This window comes from Tachysurus vachellii, chromosome 24 (assembly GCF_030014155.1).
Source record: "Tachysurus vachellii isolate PV-2020 chromosome 24, HZAU_Pvac_v1, whole genome shotgun sequence".
Classification (NCBI taxonomy): Eukaryota; Metazoa; Chordata; class Actinopteri; order Siluriformes; family Bagridae; genus Tachysurus; species Tachysurus vachellii.
Window position 1 is genome coordinate 4,780,078 of NC_083483.1, and position 27,479 is coordinate 4,807,556.

At 36.6% G+C, this 27,479-nt stretch overlaps 1 protein-coding gene and 1 non-coding gene across 2 annotated transcripts; both read left to right on the plus strand.

Moving 5' to 3' along the window:
- The first annotated feature begins 4,668 nt into the window (after positions 1-4,668).
- Positions 4,669-26,707, plus strand: kpnb3 (karyopherin (importin) beta 3). The gene is made up of 26 exons (XM_060859995.1): positions 4,669-4,824; positions 7,534-7,614; positions 10,436-10,628; positions 10,710-10,812; positions 10,909-11,005; positions 11,277-11,381; positions 11,582-11,704; positions 12,688-12,808; positions 13,141-13,228; positions 14,898-15,004; positions 15,151-15,275; positions 15,434-15,523; positions 15,971-16,144; positions 16,710-16,928; positions 17,113-17,196; positions 17,878-18,010; positions 19,566-19,687; positions 22,115-22,220; positions 22,331-22,494; positions 22,645-22,756; positions 22,839-22,894; positions 23,003-23,125; positions 23,779-23,998; positions 25,575-25,803; positions 25,888-26,029; positions 26,137-26,707. Exons 1-26 carry the CDS (start codon positions 4,681-4,683, stop codon positions 26,221-26,223), a joined length of 3,348 nt encoding a protein of 1,115 aa, XP_060715978.1. The 5' UTR covers positions 4,669-4,680; the 3' UTR covers positions 26,224-26,707.
- LOC132839897 (small nucleolar RNA SNORA84) lies at positions 11,809-11,945 on the plus strand. The gene has a single exon (XR_009647775.1). It is a non-coding gene; the product is annotated as a small nucleolar RNA SNORA84 (small nucleolar RNA).
- Positions 26,708-27,479: the final 772 nt, after the last annotated feature.

A 27,479-nucleotide genomic window follows, 5' to 3' on the forward strand; every position in this document is an offset into this window, starting at 1 on the left:
TGCTTTAATTGAGGAATTTTCAAACCGTTCCTGCATTTTATTGATCTAACCTGTGAGAATATGTTCATTTGCACTGAACATCATTTTATTTCTGGAAAGCTATAAAACTACTTAGGTCTGTGTAAGACCCTGTTTGTAATGCCCATTTAAAAACACATTTTTATATTTTATAATATTATAAATTAAAATTTGAACTTTTAAAGATAAATTAGTCAAATGTTTAATACCTGTGGGAAATCATTTGCCTAGTTTCTGAAGGAGTAGCTCAAAATAGATTAGCTTCTTATAACATCATAGCAATATAGATGTATCAGCGATGCGGGCATAAAAACAGACCCGAATGCAGGTTAGCTAAAATAAACTGGTTTAATAACTAAAAAACACAAAACAGGAACACAGACCAAACTAGACATGACACAGATGTAACACAAGATGACAAACAACCTCTGTTCCCTTTGTTTAATAGAATTAGAATCATTAAACTTTACAGTTTCAAACACAAAGTAGTCAAAAAATAAATAAACTATTCACAAGACATTTCTTTGCACAGATGTACACAGTCCTACTAAAGTTGTTGGCAGCATGAGAGAGCAGTGTAGTGTGCAGTGGAACTAGTTTTTATAACAAGTGTGAGAATGTAGGACAAAGACTTGATTTTCCAATAATAGAAGCTGTTTCTGCATACAGGTGCTGGTCATATAATTAGAATATCATCAAAAGTTGATTTATTTCACTAATTCTATTCAAAAAGTGAAACTTGTATGTTATATTCATACATTACACACAGACCACACAGACTGATATATTGCAAATGTTTATTTCTTTTAATTTTGATGATTATAACTGACAACTAAGGAAAATCCCAAATTCAGTATCTCAGAAAATTAGAATATTACTTAAGACCAATACAAAGAAAGGATTTTTAGAAATCTGGGCCAACTGAAAAGTATGAACATGAAAAGTATGAGCATGTACAGCACTCAATACTTAGTACAAGATCACTGACATGGCTAAAGTAAGGAAAGCCGGGACGCAATCTGTAAGATAATGAAGATAGTGACATGAAAGTGGTACAGGAAGAACTCAATTCAATTCAATTTATTTGTAAAATGCTTTTAACAATTGACATTGTCTGAAAGCAGCTTTACAGAAGCATTCCTCAATTTGAATCTTGATGTGGGTAATAAAACAAGTACTTTATTTCCCTGTGAAATTTCTGTAGCTGTTTATCCCTGTCATATAGTTGGGACTGTCATTCTTTGGCCTGATGCAAATTGCTCTAGAGTGCCCCAGGAGAATGCTCCTAGGTTAGGTGACTTAAGTTGTGTCTCAGGTCCAAAATATATTGAATTTAATTTTTTAATTTAATCAGTCAATTAAATATTAATTTATTAGCACCTTACAACAACCAAGTTAAACCAAAATACTTTATTAAAATACATTATTATACTTTATTACACAGCATTAAAATAAATGACAAAACATTGGATATTACAATAAGATGGCAAAAAAATAGCAAGAAAATATACAAAACCCAGAAAATCATTATTAGTAATATGGATGAAGGTCCCTCCTCCCAATTTTCCTTAATGCCTTGTGCTGTACAAGATTTTTGCCTGTATATTAAAAAATAGTGAAAACCATGTGACATCAATTCACAAAAACTTGCTCAACCATGTCACTCTTTCACAGTGAGCTTGAAAATATCACTGCTGATTTTTGATGACTTAATGACTGCACCTTTAAATTCAGCATTAAACTGTCTGTGATTTCCTAATTTTTTTGTTGTAAATCAACTATTGCCATTAAGAAGTTACTTGGCTGCAGCAGAGTTGCATTGAATTCATTGCATTGTTATTATATTACATTCTATTTGTAAGCTAAAACAATCAGCAGTGTAATTAGATGACTAAGTCACTGTGAATGTTATTGCCTATTTAAACAGAGCTGTAAGTCATTCATGGGGTGTGGCTGTTTACAATTCCAGGTTTACAATTTAGGATTGGAACTACTACAACATTTGAACATTTGACTATGTCAGTAACATATTTGTACTGTAAGTGACTAAAGATCAGAAATATTCTTTGCACTGGCTTACTGGTCAAAAAGTTGTAATTGTGATTGAAAGGCTGCATCTCTTTTTGTTGTCATGTTCAGCTTCAAAAGTATCACATGAAGCAGAGTTGCCTGGCTTTATCCTTAACACATGACTTTGCTTGCATGTGTAAAACAATGTCAGTGTGAGATGCTTTGTTCACACACTCACCGTCTTACGTTACATTTACACAGCATTTAGCAGACCCCCTTATCCAGAGCAACTTACATTTTATCTCATTTTTATACAACTGAGCAATTGAGGGTTAAGGGCAAGGGCAAGTTTGATTTTGACATTGGTGGGGACATAAATAAAATTGGTCTGCAGCGCCGCATTGTCACAAAAGTACAAAAGCTTATCGCTTTTTACTCGTTCTTGAACAATAATTAAAATAGTATTTTTTGTGCCATAACTTTATTTATTAAGGTTACACAGGTCAAAAACAACATATATACAATAGGTCTATTTTATTTTTTACCTTTTTATGATACCAGTAAGAATTCTAGCAGGGCAAGTAAAAAAAAACGAATAAGCAGATTTCCTCCAGATCTGCTCCAGAAAAACACCACATTACATCACAGAACACAAGGTATTAATTACTTAATTTTGTGAATTAAATAACAATATATATTTATAATTGGTAACTAGCCACATCACAAAAACTGAGAGCTTAGTGTGTACTGTACTGTAACTTGCTATTTGAACAAGCCAAACACGTCTACGTCTGTCATTACCAGAAATAAACTGCTGGCATATTTGTTTCACATCGATATTATGCAGTTTGTCCTGGTGGACATGGCAAATAGCAATATTGTTCAGTCTCACTTGTGTCATTGTTGTTCTGAGCCATGTTTTTAGTCTTCGGAGGGCACTAAAACTTCTTTCAGCCTCAGCTGATGACACTGGGACCACTAAAGCAGCCTGAACTGGACTTTTAGATTGTCTCTGTTCAGTTCTGGATACTGATCAACAATGTCGCTCACTACTCCAGTCAGTAGAGTTTCCTCTAACCTCTGCAGAACATCTAGATCTGGTTGAATGAACCTGTCCATAAGCTGAAGATCAACACTATCTAGCATTTTATAGAACTCTGTTCTGTAATGCACCACCGGTGACATGACAGTGTGCTGGCTTGCCCCACCAGTGTATCGCCTTGGTGGATGTCTTTGGTGAGGAATCTGAATGGACGTAATTCCAAGGGAGTCAACCATTGCAGCTGCTTTATTAAAAACCTCCTAAAAGTTCCTCATTTCTTTTGGGTTAGAGAGGCAGGACTCAAAAAAGGCAAAGGCCAATCCTTTTAGAGAGGTGAGTTACAGAGGTGGGATTCATTGCAGGGGGTAGATCTGTTAACCGTTTGTGTTCCACAAGTTTCGCTATTTTTTACAGAACGCTGTTGTAAAATATTTTTCATCTTTTTTAATGATTCCTGGATAAATGTTAAATGAAATAAGTAAAAAAAGCACAAGACACAGACGGACATCAGTGGTTATATATAAATATATATATAGGCTTGGTCAAATTATTGCTATGGACAATTGAGTGTTCCCTGGATATTCGTAGGGACATGTCCCCACCCAAATCAACGCCCATGGTTAAGGGCCTTGCTCAGGGGCCCAGTAGTGGCAGTTTGATGGACATAGGAATCAAACTCACAACCTTCCAATTGGTAGCCCAACACCTTAACCACTAGGCTACCACATCCTATCTGGAGGATTAAAAATCCACATCTACAATAGCTGCATAGAAAGTTTACTAAGTAAAATTGTAAAAAAAAAAAATTTGTTGTTAAGAACAAATAAAGCATGTCCACAGTTTATAGAGTAAATGCTGCTATCTGCTAATAAGCTAATAATGTTGCACTGTAGCACCACCATTAGGTTAATTGTGTTGATCTCCTTATGCTTTGGTCTGCACAATTGTTATGGGAGAAAAATAAGAACAAATACACTTAAACAATATGGTTCCCTTAATTATTATCTTAGGGAGTAAGTGGGATTAGTCACACTGCTTTGGGAACTAGCTTGACACATTTTCAGTGGTTTAGTAAAATGTTCTTCTCGATATTGGGTTTTAATTTACATCTATCAAACTGTACAAAGCATGTTTAACATACATGTTTTTAATTCCACTTATCAGGCCAGAAAATATAACTTTGCCAGCACCAATAATGTCACAGCTATAGAGGACTTTTTCTACATTATGTGAACATTAACAGCAGATATTGACCTGTATGTATTCAGTGCTGTAATATGATTAGAAAACTGCATAAATGTTTACAGCAGTGTTATATGCTGCTGCGCACTGAACTATGTGGCTAACATTAGCATGAGAGTTCATTTCTGTAAGACATTATTTGTTCATTTATATGTGTGTGTGTGTGTGTGTGTGTGTGAGTGTGAGAGATATTAATTTTGAAGCCTTTTCCCAGCTTGCTAAAAGGATCTTTCCTATTATTCTTACACACATTCATAGATGAACATCATTAACATTTTCTTGAGGAATTTTTTGATCATTTAAAAAAGGTATATCCGACGACATAACTTCCTGTTACCCGGAAGGAAACCCCGATAAGGCGGTAAAACATGACAGAAACCGGGTTTATTTTGGCTCCTCCTTCATCAGCTGGTTTCTTTCTGGATCCTACTGCAATGGCGGAGCAGCAGCAATTTTACCTCTTGCTGGGGAACCTTATGAGCCCTGACAATAACGTCAGGAAGCAATCCGAGGTATGAAGCGCTTTCTGAACCAGTGTATGTGTGTGTCGATGAATACTGTAGACGTTTGTACGTGTAGTCGGATTGCTGTGAGCTTCATTCCTCAGTGCGGCTCAGTCCACGTGTGACGGGGCAAGTTTTCGGGATGTCCGCTAAGCTAAAGCGGGTAAATCTCTGGATATCCAGATCCACGCCTCATGATCTGCTTCTTATTCACCTGGCAGTTTAATAACTTCACCCCAAATCCGAGCTTCATGTAGTAAACACTTTATCTTTCTAATAAAGGTCTCAATGCTGTAGTTTTGACGCTTTAAGACATTTACACAATATAATATAATGTAATATAATATACAGTGTGAAATGTTAGAACATTAACAAGTAGCTCCTCAACACCGTGTGGCTTATAACCAGTTACCCAGAAGGTAAATGTTCTCTATTGTGATGGACTTGTTAGTTAGCATGTTAGCACGTTAGCACACAGAATTGTGTTCGTGTAGTTACAGAATTGTGACTTAAACAGTGTGTAGGGGCCCGTAAACGTGTCCCCGGTGTACATCAGTAACACTGAATAAACGGTTTGTGAGCCTTTGGTCCTTTATATCTGGGTGTGAAACAGAAAACTTCAGGTCTGATGCAGACATCCAGCTTTTATTACACTCACACTTCGGTCTGTTAAACATCTAAAACCGGACTAAAGTGTCTTTTATACTTTGTATACATATTGTCCTATATTTCAGTGCTCATCAGTCGACACTGAAATCCAACTTTCCCCACATTAGATAAACTTTTTTTCTTCCAAGTAAAAGTTTAAATGAGTTTTTATTAACGCGACATCTCCTCAGTAAAGGGAATCATTTAAATAAAGCGGATTGTGTACAAACACCTGACCAATGCATCGTTTTACTGTTCATTTATCTGCTCAGTTATTTGCTTGTCTTTTCTTGTTGACGGTTCAAACACTAAGCCACAAATAGTGTCTTCACAAATAATAAGTGTTCTAGACCTTATGAAGTGTCTTCTGTACTGTGGGACCTCCTGATGTTCTCCTGAGCTCTGTGATGGACTGCTGTCTCAGTAATCAAACTAACATTACACACATTGTAGCTTGTTAGCTAATTCATTGCCATTTTACCACAGAAGCTGGCAAAAACAGCCTTTGTTACATTTTATTCTGAACACTGAGGTGCCATGATGGGATTAATGCACACACAATTCGCTCCATTATGCTACCATTGCTTTTAATTAGCTTCCACAGGTACTGATCAAGTTTAACTTTATATATGCAGTATTTGTCAGGTGCTCTTATCCAGAGTGACTTGTGTTTATCTAATTTATACAGCTGAGCAGTTGAGGGTAAAAGGGCCTTGCTCAGCTTGGTGGTGCTCACCACCTTCTGATCAGAAGTCCGACAACTGTTGAGCTGCCAATTTTTCTAAATCTGCTGAGCTGAGTGTTTTATGTTCCCTTGTGTGCACTACAGTGGCATGATAAAATTTCACAATAAACAATGTCTAATTGTTAGTGTATCAATGTAACAATTATTTGGTCATAAATGCTTGTGGATAAATGAGACAGACTGGCCTATGGATGGGCAGATAGGAAGATGAATAAGTAAAGACAAATTAAATAATGATGTTGCAGATATAACACAGCTGTTTTTACCCAGTTTATTCATAAAAATATTAGGATGAATAGCCTTTCACACTTCAACCCCTTGATGTTTGAACTAAATCTACATCCATGGGAACTGGGGTGCTAATAAACTTATAAAGCTTATTTAACTTACTTATAACTTAGAAAACTTTATTAAAATTCATTCAGTATTAGGACGATATTATCACTGGCTCATTGCCCTAACTTTCAACTTGTTCTTTCATGTATAAGCAGTAATCTGGGAGTCTCTCCTTAAATTCCATACTTCTGTCCCACATTTGGAGAAAATCTTATGTAGTACACTACCATCTATTCCTTCTTTTTCACATCTGATTATGCTGGTATGTTTCTCGTGGAAAGTGAAAAGGATAGGAAAGGATTTTATTATACTTTCTTAGAACTTTCATAGTTCAATTAAGTATCTGTTTGTTTATGGTGACAAATTAACAGCATTAACATTTAAAATGCTTGTTTATTTATGTGTTGTTTTTTTTTTGGGCATCTTCTAAAAGTCTATGCCTGGGGAAATAATAATGCTTTCTGCCTGGCCCTATCTAAAACGAGCTAATGACGGCACAAAGTCAGCTGCAAACACACCAAAACTGACAACAACCCACAAATTTTATAGGGAAAGCTCTGCCAAAACTGAATTACTTTTCATAGCATTTATGAAATGAGGTTTCTGTGTTTTCTAAACATGTGCCTCAAGGCTCTGATGCTCAGCCTGAAATGTATACAGCTCTGAGGAAAGTGCTGTACAGCTACATATACTCATAGACCTCCACTAACGACTAGTTTCTCTGTGTGCCAGTCTCCCCACCTTCCACCCAGTTTTTCTCTCTTGACTCCAGGTAACAGATAGTTGTGGCATTGAATAGAGGTGTACATTTAATTTAGCAGGGAAAACTTGTTTATATAACATTTTCCGTATAATGGTGCATTTTCCTAAGGATTGTTCACAGTATTTTATGATTATTGCTGTACATTTGTTGTATTGTGTGTTTGCTGCATTCTAATGTATTACATTTATTGTTAATTTCAATTTTGAAAACTTTCTTTTAATTGTAGGAAACGTATGACACCATCCCTGGATCAACAAAAATAAGTTTCTTGCTGCAGGCCATTCGTGATGCATCTGCTGCTGAGGAGGTGTGTAAAATCATGCTTGGACCAACTGTGTGCTGTGTGTTTATTTGGTAGTAATACCAAATGTTTTACTTCAAGCTATTATGTGGGGAATTGATTGCGTCATGTTTCAAGTGCTTTATCAATCTTCAAAATAATAAATTGAGACCCAGGCTTGAAGGTCAGGGCTTTATACTCTAATATACGGTCAAGTATGCGTGTACCCGTTTTTATTGTTGGCTTATACATTTTGTTTCTGAAACATTGTTTTTTACATTTTTAACAAGTAGGGTTGGGTATCAAAAGAAATTTTCCGGTTCCAGTTCTGCCTTACGATTCCCAGTTCTGATTCCGATTCCATAATAAAAGAAATGTGAAAAATAATGCACAATTCTTAAAACAATTCCATTTGTGTTTATTAATCACTCTTTATTTTAAACAGAGCATTTCAATTCATATCAATGTAAATAAATCCAACATCAAATTTAACCTCCAGAATTACAACTTAGCAAAACGGTTAGCAATTTTTCTGAAGAAAAATTAACGTCTGCTTTCTCTGGGAGAAGATGAACCTTTCCTGGCTTATTGTATGTCCAGCTGTGGAGAAAACTCTCTTTTTTTTTTAGACTTGTTTAACACAGTGTACCTCAGCACAGCAGCGCGAGTGTCTGATTTCTGTGGTAAGCTGCGTTAATTTGGTTGCATGACTGTAAAACAGTGTAAAAAAAATATTCATGAGGTAAGACATGGCTATTTAAAGTGACCGCTCCCAGCGCTTTGCCCGTTATCGCATCGGAACCGCGTTTGGAACTGAAACTTAAATTCCACGCAGTTCCGGTTCCTGTTAAAAAACAGAACCGGTTCTGAATAAGAACCGGTTCTCGGTTCCCAACCCTATTAACAAGTTTATGTAAGGAGATTTATTTATATACTTTTTTACCATGTTGGATGCATGATGTCCTGAATGTAACAGAATGGTTCAGTTCAATAACAGAATTTGGAAAATGGCAGTTGCCAAATGCCATAAATGTAAAGTTATTTACAGAAGTGCTTTGACTTTAATAAATACATCCTCATACTGGTTACTATCAGTCTACTGTTGGGGAGCATAGTAATAGCAATCATATAACTATAGGAGGTTTCAGTGTGCATTAGCAGGATTTAAAAAAATTGTGAACATGGCATACCACCCTGCTAATTATCTGTTCTAAAAACCATCCGGAAAGTCATTGTGCCCCAATAACAAACTGGGCCTCACTGAAACTGCTTGTTTTACCCAGCGATATCTGTTCACCTAATTCTGGCACTATAAATACTTCCAGGTAAAATCCAGGTATTAATAAAATTTACCTTGGTCGAGCGAATTTAAAGCTATTGTTATTCTGACCAGTAAAATTTTCCATGATATTCCAAACAGAAAGTAATTGCTTAGGTACAGTCTCACTTTCTGTTTGGCAGCTTTGCAGTAAATTTTTCAGCACCACTTGGAATATCAACTGTAGAAAACTTTTGTCCAGGTTTGTCTGAAGAGGATTTATGACAAAATCCATGATGACTTTGCAAAAAGAACAAGAGACAGTCTTAAATCATCATAGTACAAAACGTGACAAAATTAAATAGAATGTGGTCTATTTAGAACTAACCAAGAAGATTGTGGGACAGCTCAGCAGCTCGTAATGACTTTGCAAACTGATACACAACTTGGTGCCATTTTTATTGATACTCCTCCAAATTTTGTCAAAAGTGTACTTCCTCTCCACCATCATGGATTTTGTCATAAATCCTCTTCAGGCCAACCTGGACAAAAGTTTTCTAAAGTTGATATTCCAAATGGTTTGCTGAAAAATGTACTGCAAAGCTGACAAACAAAGTGAGACTGTATCTAAGCATTGACATTGACACTGAGACCGATTTGGGTACCATGACGTGAGGCTATACAGCAGTAACAATCATGACCATAGTACGGAGTAGCAGCCCAACCTGCTGCCTGTTCATCTTGACCTGTTTTCCTTTATTCAGCGAAGTCCACAGCTGTCTGCGGGTAAAAACAGACACGAGTTTCACAATTTTTGGGCAATCCCTTGCTTAGTTATGGCACTGCTTTCCTTTTATTGCTTAGGCAACAATTCTAGCATGATTGAATCTATGACTCATTGCGTCTGGGTGCTTGGACTCAAAACTGGATTGCAGCTTTAATTTCTTATAAATTTTGTCATTACTATACCATGTTTCAATCTATTTAACGCACCATTTCTACTGCCAGTTTAATGTAAAGTACAACTGATTTAACGATTACTGTTCAAGGGGTTGTAGGGGTTATATTTGTGTATATGGAGGATGATTGTGTTGTCTGACGTGTGTTGAATTGCTCATGATTTGAATAAACATTAAGAAAAATACATGTACATGGTGAATGAGAATTCTGATCTGCTTTGTGTATTAAAGGCAGCTATTTGCTTGTAGAGTAACTTGTTCAGGCTGCATCATTTATTACATAGAGGGCCATCAAATGTATTTTCAGTTTTTTGTTGGGCAAAAAATTATTATACTATTTATGCTTTATTTTTTCTTTGATTATTCACATTGCATCAACGTTTACCAAAGTGATCTGTAACCTAATGGATCTAATATGTTTTTTAAAAAAACAACTTGTTGAATGATTTTATAATAATTTGATCTGTTTACTGTTTCTGGCTTCTTAATCATTTTTTTTTTGTAGAATAACCTCTCTTTAGACAGGCATAATCCCAATTAATGATTAATAGTGACTTTATTAGAATTTTTTTTTGGAACCTGGAAGGCATTTATGGTTAAATGTTTCTCTTTATGATTGATTCACATACAGGTTAGGCAGATGGCAGCTGTCCTGCTACGGCGTTTGTTGTCCTCATCCTTTGAAGAAGTTTACCCAAATCTGCCAATAGACCTTCAGACTGCCGTTAAAACAGAGCTGCTTGCCAGCATCCAGGTGGACGGATCCTCTAGTATCCGAAAGAAGATTTGTGATGTAGCTGCTGAGCTGTCTCGCAATCTTCTTGGTTAGTTGGACCACATTCTATTTAATTTTGTCACGTTTGTTTTGTACCATGCTGACCTAAGACTGTCTCTTGTTCTTTAAGATGATGATGGAAACAATCAGTGGCCAGAAATTCTCAAATTTCTGTTTGACTCTGTGAACTCTCAGAGTGTTAATCTACGAGAGGCTGCGCTTCACATATTTTGGTGAGATGTTTTCACCATTTGGGTAGAACATTGATCAATAGGTTATTAAATAGTTTGCTTAAAAAAATAAGTGGTTTATTCTACCTTTTTGCACAGGAATTTCCCAGGTATATTTGGCAACCAGCAGCAACATTATATGGAAGTTATAAAACGCATGTTGGTGCAATGCATGCAAGATCAGGAAAACTCACAGGTAAAAAAAACACGTTTTCACCATGAGGACTTCTTAAACTGACATCAATTTGTGCACATAATGACTATTCTGATCAGTTTTTTATGTATAAATCTGAGTCGATGGAATGTCTGAAGCTTTTTTCGTTTCTATATGATCTTTTTATTTATTTTTGAGCTCTTTTCATTTAATCAGTTGAATATCTTCTTTCTTTAAAGGCTGCAGTTATAATTTGATCTTATGCTGATCTATAGTTGTGTGCAATACACCTGGTTTTAATCTGGTCTTTTAGATACGTATGCTTGCAGCACGTGCAACTGCCTCCTTCATTCTCTCCAATGAGAGCAACATGCCGATCCTTAAACATTTCTCCGATCTTCTGCCTGGAATCCTACAGGTGAGCAGTCACTGGATGCTTCAAATGAATTCAGTGAGCATAAAGTTGGTGCCTTTCATGGCCATTTTTTTTTCCTGTGTAAAACTTCTGTCATTGCATCAACATAGCATTTGGTGTTACAGGTGTGATGGTATAGTTATGACTTCATCAGAAGTTTTTAATAAATAAAGAGCCTTTAATGATTCCATGCTGTAATCCAGGCAGTCAATGAATCCTGTTACCAAGGTGATGATGCCGTGCTGAAGTCATTAGTAGAAATTGCTGACACCGCCCCTAAATACCTGAGACCAAACTTGGAGGCGACTTTACAACTTTGTCTGAAGGTATACATGTTAAATCTTTGATTTGATCAGTTATTCCTTATGGTGTTTGTTGTCTATAGCTATATAAAGAAATCTTCCTCTAGTTGGATTTTTTTTTTTTGTGTGCCTGGTGGTTCCTTGAGGCTGCTCATCTGTGCTGTTCATCGAGGTTGTATTTCACAGGCAAATAGTAATATCTTCAGTTTAATGCTTGGATGTTGCTTACCTCTGTGACCTCCAAAGCCCGACTGGAGAAACATTCTGTGCTCAGTTTTAACACCACCTTTGTGTCTTAGAGTTTTTATTAAAATTTTTTATTCTCTAACAGCTTATGCAGAAAATATTCATCTAAATTGGATATCAAATGTCTACTACAACCCGAATTCCAGAGTAAATAAAATGGACACGGCGTCCATGATTTCCAACAAGAATATTAAATTTGGACTCCTCTGACCATAGAACACTTCTTCACTTTGAAACAGTCTATTTTAAATGAGCCTTGGCCCACAGGACATAATGGTGCTTCTGGACCATTACTTGTGTACGGCTTTCTTTTTAAATCATAGAGCTTTAGTTGGCATCTGCAGATGGTACGGCGGATTGTGTTCATAGGTCCATGTAGTAATGTCATTGACACAATCATTCCAATCCAATAAAGGTCTTCAGCCTTAAAGGTAGAGGTTTATTCCCCCCCCAAACTTTTTGACCTGTAGCAGGCATCAAATTTGAAAGGAGCTCATTTAGTGGCTAAGTGTAAAACTTCTTCATTTAAACATTTATCTTTGTGCAATTGTAAATAAAACATTGGCACATGTGACTTGAAAGCTTATTTTATTTAAATAAAAAAAAAACATTTATTTCTGGAATTCAGGTTGTAAATCCTCTTAAAATGGCAGGATTCTATGATGTAAACTGAGCTTAGAAATTATGGAAATGCCTGGTTTATTTAATGTTTTAAGTAGATGATGGACATGTTTTTAAAAATGTTTTTTGTGTGCCTTTAGCTATGTGCAGACACAAGTCTAACAAACATGCAGCGGCAGCTGGCACTTGAAGTTATTGTAACACTCTCTGAAACTGCTGCTGCCATGTTGAGGAAACACACCGCCATTGTGGCTCAGAGTGGTAATGAACAAAATGTTGTAATATTAATATGATGGGCGGGAAAACGTGATATCACATAGCTTTAGTAAATCTCTGCAGACGCCTGTCTCTCATGATAAATGAATTAAAACATGCCACAGATCTAGTATTTCTGTGTTTTAAAGTTTATTTTTAAATTTAGCTTCTTTGTATTGTCTTATTGTTTGCATGCAAATATACCTGTGTCTATATATTCATAGTTCATAGAGGTCAGTACAACAAAAATAATTATGAAAGATTATGTAAGTAATGTATTTCTAATGGGTAAGGGATTAAAAAGACACCTTTTTTTTTTTTTTTTTTTCCCCCTCCAGTCCCACAGATGTTGTCTATGATGGTGGACTTGGAGGAGGATGAGGAGTGGGCCATGGCGGATGAATTAGAAGATGATGATTTTGACAGGTAAAAACAATTTGCAGGGGTTGTAGCTTTTATGTTGGAGACGTTTGAAATATTTAGGAAATTTGTGTCTCTTATTCATAAGTATGCTGTAAAAACCAATACATGTGTAAACACGTTTGCCATACAAATGTGACCATATCAGTAAATTAGAACTCAAGCATGTTGATTTGTGTGTTTTTATATCAGTCACTGAGAATAACGTATATTAATAAATACTCTGGAAGAGAAAAGACGGTGAGAATGTCCTTACAGTTTAAAGAAAATAAATAGATATTAGATGGAAAGCCCAAATTAGAGTTTTAGAAGTGAAGCTTAAACAACTGGTGGTCACAAAGCAAAGTAAATGAGCTTTCATGAGCAGTTTTTGTGTTGCTCTTATGAAAGTGTCCTATAAAATGACAACTATCTGGATATTGCAGCACTGAGGTATTCAGTGTTGTCATAATCACTGCTCTGTCTGTGACAAGCTACATGTCAACATCAACACACGTGGTATAGTAGAAAATTACTGTTCTGAAAAGTAGTTTAAAAGGTTTTGCATGGAGCAGTGGACCAAGACACTGTCTAAGACATTAAAGAAAGAGACTTGGTCCAGTTATTTTCAGGTGTTGAAAAGCACTTTTTTGTAGGCATTAATGCTATTCATTCTGAATCCAGTGTTTGTGTTTAAGAATTACTCAAATCAAACTTTGTGTGGTGCAAGAAATGATTTGGTGAAACAAATGGATATTCTGTGTGTTTAAACACAAATTTGACTAATTACAATGATTTTATACATTATTTTGCTCACTTTAATGAAGAGCATGAAGATATTATTAAGATATAAGTATCAAATATTTGGACATTTGACATTCATTTATTTAGATTGTACACTTACAGCTTTGTGGTTTCCCTTTTTATTTAATATTTAAATTAATTTCTCAAATACTCAAAGATTTGAGCTTTACTTCGAGCTCATCATGGCTTCAATCATGACTTAAATCAACTCCATCTGTGATTGTCACAGATTGTCGCGATTCCTTATCCTGTGCGAATTAACCTTGATTTCTATAGATATCCTCAGACTTTACTTAAGAATGTCTGAATCTTATCACACCGAAAATCAATATTAAATTTCCCATTTGCTGTTTTTTTTCTTTGTTGTTGTACATAACCAGGATATGCAAAGACACAATCATAAGATTTTTTTAATAAAAATACTTATGCTCTCCTCTGGCATGAATGTCTCTTTAAATAGTGAATTGCTATAGTGATTATCTTTATTAGGGAGACGATTATACTGTGACTATCTAAAACATGTAGTGTCATGTGTAGAGCTCTGAACTACAGGATAGCTGCTGATTCCTGTTTAACTTTCTATTCTGTATATCTGTAATGGCAGACACGTTCCTTTAAGGTTTGCCCTCCTAAATGCTGACTTCTGTATGTTGGACAGCCTGCATAATTTTAACTGTTTATATTGAATAAGGTTTTTTTTTCTAGAGGTGACTAAACACATTTTCCTAATATAATTTTAAGGATTCTCTCTTGTTCAGATTGTGTTTTAAAGCAATGTTCATATAGCATTCTAAAATAGTTTTAGTCCACCTAGTTTTATTGTGTGTTAAGTGTTTATTAGACTATTTTGCCTTTATTGGGGTTTTATTTATTCTTTTTTTTTTCCTCTCAGTAATGCTGTGGCGGGTGAAAGTGCCCTAGACAGAATTGCCTGCGGCCTTGGAGGCAAAATTGTGCTGCCCATGATTAAACAACACATTATGCAGATGCTACAGAACCGTAAGTGCAGACACACGTCAAAATTTTATTAATCTGATTAAAAATACATCTGTTATAATTGTCAGAAAGCTTGTAGAAGATGATGCCTAACTGAATTTTCAGTGTCTTTGTAGTAAACCTTAATTCTTGTTTTGTTCATGGTCCAGCGGATTGGAGGTACAGACATGCTGGGCTTATGGCTCTTTCTGCTATTGGTGAAGGCTGTCATCAGCAGATGGAATCAATTCTGAATGAAATTGTCAGTTTTGTTCTGCTCTTCTGTCAAGATCCTGTGAGTACTTATCGACTTGGTTACAATGAACACCTGAGTTATCTTTAGATGATATTCGTGAACATTAGTTTCATCACTCTCCATTGGTGTGCTTCATGTTAACGATTCTATTTGTTATCTTTTCTACATTAATTTGCTGTGGGTCTTCTTTCTTTCAGCATCCCAGAGTTCGATATGCAGCTTGTAATGCCATTGGTCAAATGGCCACAGATTTTGCTCCTACCTTCCAAAAGAAATTCCATGACAAGGTATTGTTTTTTTTTTTCCATAACTCAGGATTTCTGAACTCAATATGTAGTAATTTATGACTTAAATAGTAGCTAAACTTGCTTGAAATGTGCGTAAGGCTGAGGTGGTTTGATCCCATTGTAGCATCAAGACAGTGAGTACAGTTTAGTTGAATGGTAATAAAGCAACACGTCATACAAGAACAGACCCAATTACTTTGAGAAATAGCTTTGCTGTTAAGATAATTCTCAAAGTAATTTGTTTTAGCCTGTTTTTATTGTTTATTGCCTAATATACAAGCCAGATTTTAAAAGGTTTTCTGACAATTGCTAATATAAATACCGTGCAGTTGTTTTGAAGATTTATTATACATTGCTTTTTTAATTAATGAATAATTTTTGTGATTCCTTAATATGAACTGTCCTAACATATCGAATGTTCTGAGCAAGCTCACTTTGTTGTTATAGGTCATCTCTGCCCTTCTCCAGACTATGGAGGACCAGTCGAACCCTCGTGTTCAGGCTCACGCTGCAGCAGCTCTGATTAACTTCACTGAGGACTGCCCCAAAGCTCTCCTTATTCCCTACCTGGATAATCTAGTTCAGCACCTCCATGTCATCATGGTGGCCAAACTCCAGGAGGTCTGTTAAAGGAAGTCTGCATCTTTTGTGACAATTTATTTGTGCATTTGCTCTGGTATCCAACATGTGCCTCTTTTAGCACAATTAACTAATTTATCCAGCTACATTATTACCATATGTTATCTTGCTCATTAAGAGCAGTGGCAAGTGTGCTGCTAATATTATCCTCATAAGCTAGCCATGGTGACAGTAACAGTTGCCATGTTCTCAGATATTCTATCTAATTTTGTCTCCAATATCCCACCTACTAGTTAAATCCCCCATCATACCACAGCTACCAGTTTGGTAAGATGGTTCACATGGTTATATCACTCTGATATGTGAAGCCAAGCAGCCTCATCTGTATGAACACGGGTAGATTGATAGATTGATAGATTGATGATTGATAGAGAACATTGAGTATGCCTTCTCTCCCACCCAGAGGGCATGGCCAATTTTGGACTCCTGTCACAGGACTGGGTTTTTGTTGTTTTTAAAATGGCCAGTTTCACTCTCTTTTCAGTCCAAACTGACATTCAGTATCAGATTTAGTAAAGATTTTTTTTCTGGTTTCTGATATCTTCAGCTCATACAGAAAGGTACCAAGCTGGTGCTGGAACAAGTGGTGACCTCCATTGCATCTGTGGCTGACACAGCAGAGGAGAGGTTTGTTCCTTACTATGATCTTTTCATGCCCTCCCTTAAACACATCGTAGAGAATGCTGTACAGAAGGAGCTTCGTCTGCTAAGAGGCAAAACCATCGAGTGCATCAGTCTAATTGGTCTTGCTGTGGGCAAGGAGAAGGTTAGTATGAGGTGCACTCATCTCTTGTACCCTAATACTGTCTTCTGTGAAACTTTTGTTAAGCTTTTGATTCACTGTCAGCAGCAGAACACTGAGCAACTAAGGAATTTAACTGAAGTATCATGTGTAAACAGTTCTTTAAAAGCAAATATTTATGAATGACTTCTTTATCTTCTCACTTTAGTTCATTCCTGATGCTTCAGCAGTAATGCAGTTGCTCCTCAAGACACAAACTGACTTTAATGACCTGGAGGACGATGATCCACAGGTGAGTGTTGCTAGGTAATTTCTAGTAAGCTCAGTTTGAATGTTATGATGCCTATATATATATATATATATATACACATATATATACACATATATATACACACATATATACACACACATACATTTTATATATATATATATATATATATAAATGTGTATATATACGCCTTCCCCAAACTGTAGCCCGAAAGTTGGAATCAGACAACTGGTATATTTCTCACCTGTACTTTACAAAAGAGTGAAATAATTTTATTTGCATATTCAAGCTTGTTAGGACATTGTGGTTATAGTGATGATCTAGTGCCCCACTTGTTTTGTTTTCTGAGAATCTACTGCACCTTCTGGTAACTTGTTTGCCACGTAGCAATAAAAAATATACTAAAAACCTGGATTATTCTGGTTAGTCACATTGTACTGCTATTATTTTGAACAATACTGTCTATATTCAACTAAATTGAGTGTAGTGCTTTTAACAATGGACATGGTTGGTGTCTTACTGGTTTGTTCAAGGTTTATATGATTTACTTGTAACCTAGCAGTCCTTGCACCCTTTTGAAGCCCAAAATGTGGAACGTTTGCAACAGACTTTAATTATCTTCTTGTTTTTTTTTTTTTTAATTTCCTTTAATATTGTCTCTTTAACGTCTCTTCATGCTGATTTATGCTGCTTGTTCATCTGCAGATCTCCTACATGATCTCAGCATGGGCCAGGATGTGTAAGATTCTGGGTAAAGAATTCCAGCAGTACCTTCCTGTGGTTATGGGACCGCTTATGAAAACTGCTTCCATCAAGCCAGAAGTAGCTCTTTTGGATAGTAAGTCAGAATACTTGGCAACCTTTTGTGCTCTTGCCGTTTTTTACAGAATTTTTAATTGATTAAATGTACCTCTTTTTGTCCATTACCATACACACAGTAATCCATAATGACAGATTTGGTTTTTGTATTTTATTATGTATTATTACATAATGCATAAGGGGCTCATTTTGCTTCTCTCAGGTGTATTAAGACATTTCATTCTAATGCTCATTGAGTGCTGCCTCTTGTGCCACACTAGGTAGCAGCAGCAAATGTGGCCATTTATGGCCAGAAGTTTGTGGACACTTGACGATGGAAGAAAGAGCAGAACAGCTTGAGCTTGTCTCATAAATTGTCAATGAAATAGTGCTAGATTACATTTAGCATATTTGATTTACTGGCTGGCTAGATACTGTATAAAACACATTTTGGTATTTGCTAAATAAACTTTAATACCATAGATAAAGTATATTTACCAAAGTAAATATGTGCAAACAAAAAAAAAAAACACAAACCTTTGGAATCAGTATTTCTGTGGTAGTCTGAGCCTGGAAGGGGTAGGGGGGGTAATGGTGGTTGATTGTGGGGGATAGTCTTTTTAGGCAGTTTTGTTTATTAGCTCGTCTAAATTTCTGTTTAGTGTATTTATATTTACAATGGTATCATTTTGATGCACAATAGCATAACACAAAGCACAAGAGAGTTTTAAATACAACTATGTAATATGTAAATACTCCTCAAGATGGACTGACTTTTTTTTTTTTACATTTTGAGTTCAAGGTTCAATGAATGATCTGTGTTGTGGAGGAATGCACAGTTCATTAGGGGGTACAAGCCTTAATAGCCCTGTAGTAGGTGAAGTGCTGTGTACATGGGATTGGTGAATGTTCAGGGTAGACATTCAAGTAAAACTGCAGTAAATCTGGTTGTTTTAACCAAAATTATTCTGCAAGATTATTTTTCAACTACATTTAAATTCCGTGTTATGAGCTAACCTGCAATTTTGTAACTTCCCAGTTGATCTCATTAATTCCCATGGAAAGTTTCCAGCCATGAAATTTTGCAACCCTACATGTACTCAAAATAAATTGTACTACCAGGCCTTCCAACCATGATGTAAGAGCTCCCCAATTTAACATCAGGCTGTTAGTACAAGTTCTCAAATTCATCAAAAAGTAGTATTTCCTAGCCCTGGTTGAGAGGGTCATCCAAAAATGTGGAGTTTACTTTTACTTTGCTCTAGAATTACTTTTAATCCAACACGGTTAATACTGTGCACTCTGTGGGAGGGATTGCTTTCTTTCTCCTGGCAAATGCCAGGCAAAAGGGACGTGGTAGCCTAGTGGTTAATGTGTTGGGCTACCAATCGAAAGGTTGTGAGTTCGATTCCTACGTCCACCAAGCTGCCACTGCTGGGCCCCTGAGCAAGGCCCTTAACCCTCATTTGCTCAGTTGTATAAAGTCGCTCTAGATAAGGGTGTCTGCTAAATGCTGTAAATGTAAATGCTGTGACTTGAGAACTGGCATGGGACCACTGGTAACCTATTTCTCTTAATCTGTTTTGCCCTCTCAGCCCAGGACATGGAGAACATGTCTGAAGATGATGGTTGGGAGTTTGTCAATCTTGGAGACCAACAGAGCTTTGGCATAAAGACGGCTGGATTAGAAGAAAAAGCTACAGCGTGTCAGATGCTGGTATGTTTGAATCATCATTTGTGACCCCCACTAAGAATGTTGTATGTATGTGGGGGGTGTTTTTCTTTTTCCCTTCATTCCTTGCTCCCCAATTTCATATTAGCTGGTAGTGACTGAAGGCATGCTGTCCACTGCTTAATTTTGGGTTCTAGATCAACATACTTGTATGTCCTGTAGTGAGCTTAATTATTTACATGTTTTTTATATCTTTATCTCTGACCTGCCTGTATGTTTTATGCTACATATGGAAGTTACTTGTGGAACATATTTTAATTTGTATATACACACAGTGGACACTTTGAAAGTGATTGTGTCCCATGCTGTGTGTAATTTATTTATAATAAATATAGATATGTGTTAAGAATGATCCATCCACCTAATACAAAAGTGACACTGGCCTTTTTGTGTTGTGTACTGGTCACAACATTACTGTTAAAGATATAAATGTCACTTTAACTAACTGAAGAATTGATAAGGGGAATACTGGTGCCATGAAGAGGTGTACTTGCAACAATGTTTAGGCAGGTGACCTCCACATGAATGCCAGGACCAAGGTTTCTCATGTGTAAATCTGAACTGTATGGGGCTACATCATCTGCTCAGTTTCAAGTGCTTATCTCCTGCCTGATCAATAACCATCTATGGTGTAAAGCTCTACCCAGTATGTCAAAAGTAACGCAAGATCATCTGCAATGGCCAAGTCACTTACCTAACTTTAATCTAACTGAGCATGCCTTTTAAATCCTTCATTAACAAGCAGGAACCAAAGGTAGCTGCAGTAAAGGCTTGGTGGAGTATCATCAGGGACGAAACCCAGTGTCTGGTGTTTGTAAAGTAGGTCTTTGTGAAGTCTGGAACCTATAGGATTACTATACAAGTTACTATATATAATAGTAACTTACTATTAAGTTACTATATATATATAACATCTATCCCTAATGAGCAAGCTGGGGGCAATGGTAGCAAGTAAAAACTGATATATGGCGAAGAAACTTTGAGAGGAAATTAATTATTGATTATAAAATACTATTACTGACCAAGAAAGCACTTAAACAAAATATCTGTGAAAACAAAAGTATTGTGGTGTGAGATGATTATTTTATGATCCGTCATGCTACATTGATCAAAACGTGCAGGCTATTTGGAGTACCTCAAGTTCTAAAGGCTAAAGCAGTGAGGCAGAGCGTTTTCTTACAGAGACCCAGAATTATGGAACAGCCTTCCAATTAGTTTTTGGGTCTCGGTGTTTAAGTCCAGGCTGAAAACACGTTTGTTTAGTGTGAATAGCCTTTACGTAAACTCACCATTGCACATAAACTGTTGTAGAAATGACATTACTTACTGTCCATGGTCACCCAAATAAGGATGATGTTCCCTTCTGAGTCTGGTTCTTCTCAATACCTTATAGCTCAGAGTTTTTCCTTGCCACGGCCCCCTCCGGCTTGCTCATTATTGATGGAGGTTAGAGAAATGTAGTAACTTAAAACTTAAATTTTTATATTTAATTCTGTTCTTATACTTCTGTAAAGCTGCTTTAAGACAATGTGACTTGTTAAAAGTGCTATACAAATAAATTGGATTGAATTTGGGTGACACTGGACAGTAAATAATGTTCTACAACAGTTTATAATGGTGCAAACAAGAGCTCCAGAGGAACCAATGGGTCAGTGCAAATTCTTTCCTGCCGAAATCTTCCAATAATCACAGATGAAGGCCCGACCATAAAGCTGACTGATGCAACAATGCCCAAAGCCCCATCTACAGCAATCCCATGAGTCACTGGCTGACCACCTGGCAGAGTGCACACTGGGCAACCCAACGAGACTTAAATCAGGCGTAGAACGTCAGGATTAAAGAAGTAGGTCCAGAAGAGGCGATCAGAACACGGGGAGTGGCATGTACAGCGCAAGAGAGGGGGAGAAAAAGAGAAAAAATGTTAGGTATGATTGTAATCATACGATGGACAATATATATTATGTGTAAAGTGCAGACAGGGACACTGGCTATGACCGCATAACTAAAAGGGAGAGCCAGAAGGTGACGCATTTATTGACAGGGAAGAGAAAAACAGCAAACACACAATGAATACCAAGCAGATGGACTGCCATCAGTTATTATATGGTAATTCATGATGGGTGTATAGTAAATTAATCAGATCTAGTGAGTATAGCTGCATGTTACTTACCTAACTATGTGAAAGATTTAATACAGTTTTATCTATGCATGAATTACAAACACAAGTGTAAAATGCACAAATGTGCACCATTCACACGATCACTTTAATCACATTTTTAAAAATTGCTAATGGATTTAGAATCGTTCTACTTCGATGGAGTGAGCTTGAAATATGTTCCTATAACAAAATGTTGAGTTGAAGGTGGTCCCAGTGTGGATGAACTCCATATGCACATTTGTCCCTGCTTCCAGGTCTGCTACGCAAAGGAGCTAAAGGAAGGTTTTGTGGAGTACACGGAACAAGTTGTCAAGCTGATGGTTCCTTTGCTTAAATTCTACTTCCATGATGATATCCTTTGTTTTCTAATTTATTCTTTGTACTTATAAGGTTCATTTATAGTGTTTGTTAGTGTTTGTAATAAATACTTCAGCTATTATAATCCTTGACCTACTTTCCATGTGTGCGAGTAGCTGCAGCTGAGTCCATGCCTTTGTTGTTGGAATGTGCTCGTGTGAGGGGTCCAGAGTACCTCACTCAGATGTGGCATTTTATGTGTGATGCTCTCATCAAAGCCATTGGCACTGAGCCAGATTCAGATGTGCTGTCAGAAATCATGCACTCTTTTGCTAAGGTACTTCATTTCACTTTGGTCTTTAATGTTTTTTTTTTAAACCCTATACAGTTCTTCGATGTGAGAGAGAAATCAGTTGGGTTTTACACATTTATTATGGAGATCCAAATGTTCACTTTTTTTTTTTTCCCATCCCTCTCCTGCATTCAGTGCATTGAGTTAATGGGAGATGGCTGTTTAAACAATGAGCACTTTGAGGAGATGGGAGGAATTCTCAAAAGCAAACTGGAAGAGCACTTTAAAAACCAAGAGCTCAGACAAGGTGATGTCTGATTAAAAGATTCTTCATTCTTAATCGTTTAGTCAACAGAAAATGGTAAGTCCTGTTTTTCTTTTTTGTACAGCCAAAAGACAAGATGAGGATTATGATGAGCAAGTTGAAGAAACATTACAAGATGAGGTAAGTGTGCTTTTATTCACTCTTTAAATCTTGAAATGAGATTCATTCTAATATGCTGGAGCTATTCCACCTTCATATAATTAATAGCATAATTTCTTCCTCCTCCAGGATGAGAATGATGTGTACATTCTGACCAAGGTGTCAGACATTTTGCATGCTGTGTTCTGCAGTTACAAAGAGAAAGTGCTTCCTTGGTTTGAGCAGCTTTTACAGCTTATAGTCAATCTTATAGTGAGTATGCTCTTTGATTATTTGATTTATTTTGAAAATGCACATGCACCGCAATCCATGAAAAGCTTAAATGAGTAGTAGCTTTTAACAAACCAGACAATAGATCAGAATTTCAGCTTTTATTTCCTTGTTTTAGTTGTTGATCTTGCCATTACTTTATTGTGACGTATTAAAGGTTCGCTGTATCATTTTGGTGGAATGTTTTCTGGTCAGACAAGAATTGAATTTTGGCCATAATTATGAGCACAACATCATGGGGTTGTTTTTTCAAAAATTCTTTCCAGCTGTGAATCATAGTAGCAGCATGACGTAGATACGTTTTGCTGGATAGGAGCTATATAAAAATAGTGAGGCAACATCAATGTCTCTGGTAGAAATTAAAACTTCGCAATTGACTTTTTCAAAATGAAATATTAAAAAAATGGAAAATCATTTATATAGATGTCTTTATTCTTTTCTATAAAATATTATATAACTGTATAACCTTTTTATAAATTTAGATATCCCAATTGTCTTAAAACAGGAAACATGAAAGCAACATTATAATAATACAACACTATGTATACTTTTGTTCTTAAATGCATTGCTTACAGTTGACTCAGTGAATGGCCATTGCATGAATGACCAAAGCCAAATCCTTTGCTCTCTTGTAGTGCCCACATAGACCCTGGGCTGACAGACAGTGGGGGCTGTGCATCTTTGATGATGTGATCGAGCACTGCAGTCCTTCTTCATTCAAGTATGCGGAGTACTTCTTGCGACCTATGATACAAGCCCTCTGTGACACCAGCCCAGAGGTACGGCAGGCAGCTGCTTATGGGATTGGAGTCATGGCCCAGTTTGGAGGAGAGAACTACAGGCCCTTCTGCACAGGCAAGTTCGTTAGAACTCCACAAAACGGCCTTTACCAACACAGGACTTCTATTATAATGCTATATTCATGACTGAGAATACTGACATAATTTAAAGTCACTGATTAAATCAAGTTTGTGCCAGAATTTAATGGCAAAATATTCTACTTTTCAGATGTTATAACCGCTTTCTATACATGTTATTGCAAGAACAGATTATTTTTAAACTGAACTGCACCAGTTTACTATCAAAAGTTTGTAGGATAAGTGACTTACTAAGCAGACAGCTAAGTAACCTAAATGCCCATTCAGACATGCTTCAAGCCTGATAATGTAAAAGCACCAGTTGTTGTCATTGTTTTTATATGAAAAAAAGCAGGAAGCAGTCAGCATCAGCATTTAAATTGTTTACATGTTTTAGTTCAGGATATATACTATATGCTAAATATAAATTAATCAACTGGATTGGGATCCATGGAATTTGGTGGCCAAGTCAACACCATTCTTGAACAGTTTCTGCAGTGTCAGGGAGCATTTTTTTTATTATAATGATGGGCTTTACTTGAACTGCAACAATGTTTAGGTAGGTGGTATGTGTCAAAGTAACATCCAGGACTCAAGGTTTCTGAGAAGAACTTTGTTCAGCCATCACCATCAGTTTGTCTTCTTCCTATAGTGCGTCCTGGTGCCATCTCTTCCCCAGAAAAGTGATAAGACGACGTCACCTTCTTTCATTGCTCTATGGTCCAGTTGAGTGTTCATGTGCCCATTGTAGTTTTTCAGTGGTGGCCAGGGGTCAACATGGGCACTCGGCCTCAGAAGACAGTGCATCCCAGCTGGCTGTTTCTGACACTTTTCCAAACAGAGCAAGCGTAAACTACTGAAAGTTAATGCTAGGCTAGCTTTTATTCCCCACACACATTCACTGAGCTCTTCAGTACAAACCCATTCTACCGCCAATGTTACCTTTGAACATTCTATGACTGTGTGCTTCATTTTATGTTGCTGTGTGACTGAAACATGTGAACTCAGGAGTGTCGTCCACCTCATGTCATTTTGTCCATACTGTGAATAGAGACCAGAGCCAGGGAAAGGGAGTGGAAAGGAGCTACACCGGTGTTGTTTTTTGGCAGCAAGGATAAAACTAGGACAGACATGAGTCCTGAGGGAGAGAGAGCTAAGCAGCACAGAACTGAATATTCTCCTGTCTAGTAGAATAAAATAATAGTAGTGAAAGAAAATAAAGAAGCCTGCTGAGTTGTCCCAAGCCTGCCTCCTGTCTCCTCATTACAACCCAAGCCAAGTGTCACATTTATACCCCTTTAATACATTTGCAAAATGTCTTCTTGCTTCATCATTATTACATAATGGGTGTAGATTAAAAAAAGTCTCTTTTAAAGTTAAATCTGTAACGCAGTAACCTTATTAAAACTCTAAATGCTTTCTGAATCCATTTTTTTTGTTGTTGTACTTATAAGATGTAAGCAAAATATAATTTCCTTGAATAATTTAAACTTGAACTGCTTGTAATGCTATGCTTAAAGGAATTCATGATGTATAATAGCAAACAGTTAAATTTTCTCCTAATGCCTCCTCAGAAGCTATTCCTCTACTGATTGGAGTGATCCAGGCTGCAGATTCCAGAGCAAAGGAAAATGTCAATGCTACAGAAAACTGCATTTCTGCTGTTGGCAAGGTCATGAAGTATCGTCCAGAATGCGTCAACGTCGACGAGATCCTTCCTCATTGGATTTCATGGCTTCCACTCAATGAAGATAAAGAAGAGGCTGTTCACACATTTAATTATCTGTGTGATCTTATTGAAAGGTGAGTCATGCATTATGGTCCTGTAGATGAGTGGTATGTAATGTTGAACCAATCCTAATCAATTCTCTCTTGTTTTTTTTAAAGTAACAATCCTACTGTTCTTGGACCTGACAATGCAAACCTTCCCAAGATATTCCTCATAATTGCTGAAGGGGTTGCTAATGAATCTATTAAAACTGAAGATCAATGCAGCAAGAGACTGGCAAATGTCATTCGTCAAGTACAAGTGAGCGATAACCTTTTCTCCATTACTGTTACCATTATGAACTTGACTGACTATGACTGCTGACTGAAGCATCAACTTTAGTGTCTAAAAATTGTTCGTTTCTTCAGGTTTCTGGAGGACTTTGGTCACAGTGTGTATCAACGCTTAACGAAACACACCAGAAGGCCATTCAGGATCTTCTCAACACTGCATAAATTGAGTCTTCATGGTCCACCAGAGAGAGAGAGAGAGAGAGAGAGAGGTCTTGATTTCCAACCCCAAATCTCCCACTCACCCATTGAGTAATAAACTGTAGTATTACTTGATTGTAGGGCTAAGGTGCCCTCTCCCATCCCTAATGGGTGTCGTATTCACTTCTCCCACAGAAAAGGCTTCCTTCTTTATAGAAAAGTCCTTGTGCTCATCAGTGAAACTGGAGGATACATTAGATGTTAAAATATTTCCCTTGTAGGAACTGTTCCACTTAAATTGAGTTCACAATCGTGTTGTCCCATCGATTGCCTCAACTGCATTTTTCCAGCTTTAGTTTAAACTTGGATCCCCAATGACTGTAGTGACTTTACCAGTAGAGGGGAAGGCCAATTATTTTTGCATCTATGCAGATGTGATGTAATGGCTAACAGCATATCTTTTTGTCCACTCACTCCATGATATATAAAATAAAAAAATACGGTATGAGTCATGATTTTTTTTTTTTTTTTCTTTTTATTCAGATTCAAGGGATACTGATGATCTAAACATGTGACCACAACATTTTATCAAACATTTTCAGTTAATACAATGTTTTCTATATTGGCAAATGGAAATTTATTTCAATTTAGACACGTGACCTATTGTCTTAAAGTTGTGTATTAGTCAGAAATGATGATGCATAATTAATAATATAAATAATAAGAATAGCTCATTGTTAAGGCCTAGAGAAAGCGGATTGTTAGTTTCATCCATCATAAATATTTTGTCTTTACAATGCTTTCACTTTACTGCAGATGCAAAAGCATGTAAATACCAGAGGCTGAAAATAATGTTCTACTTTCAGCTAAAACAGCTCTCACTGAACGGGAAACTGATCAGGATGTCAAAGATGCATTTATTCATGCTAGTGGTTACTTTATGGTAACTTTATCCAGGAGAAATTTCACATGTGAATTCACAAACCTTGCTCTTGAGCTAATAGAAAACAAGAAGGAAACATTCCTCTCTGGTTAAAAAAGCCATGGGTCAAGCTGCTTACAACTGCTAGACCTGATATTTGATATCAAAGTACAGGAGAGGTCGAGAATATTTATGTAAAAAGAGGAAATGCAGGTGATGGGTACTCATTTATTCTGTTTTTATTAGAGCAGATGGGTTATTCATGATGAATGGAGGGTTGGATGAGCATGTGTTTCAGTATGTAAGGCGCTCTTATTTATTTAAAAAAGGTAAAAAAAAAAAAAAGGTAATTTTATTT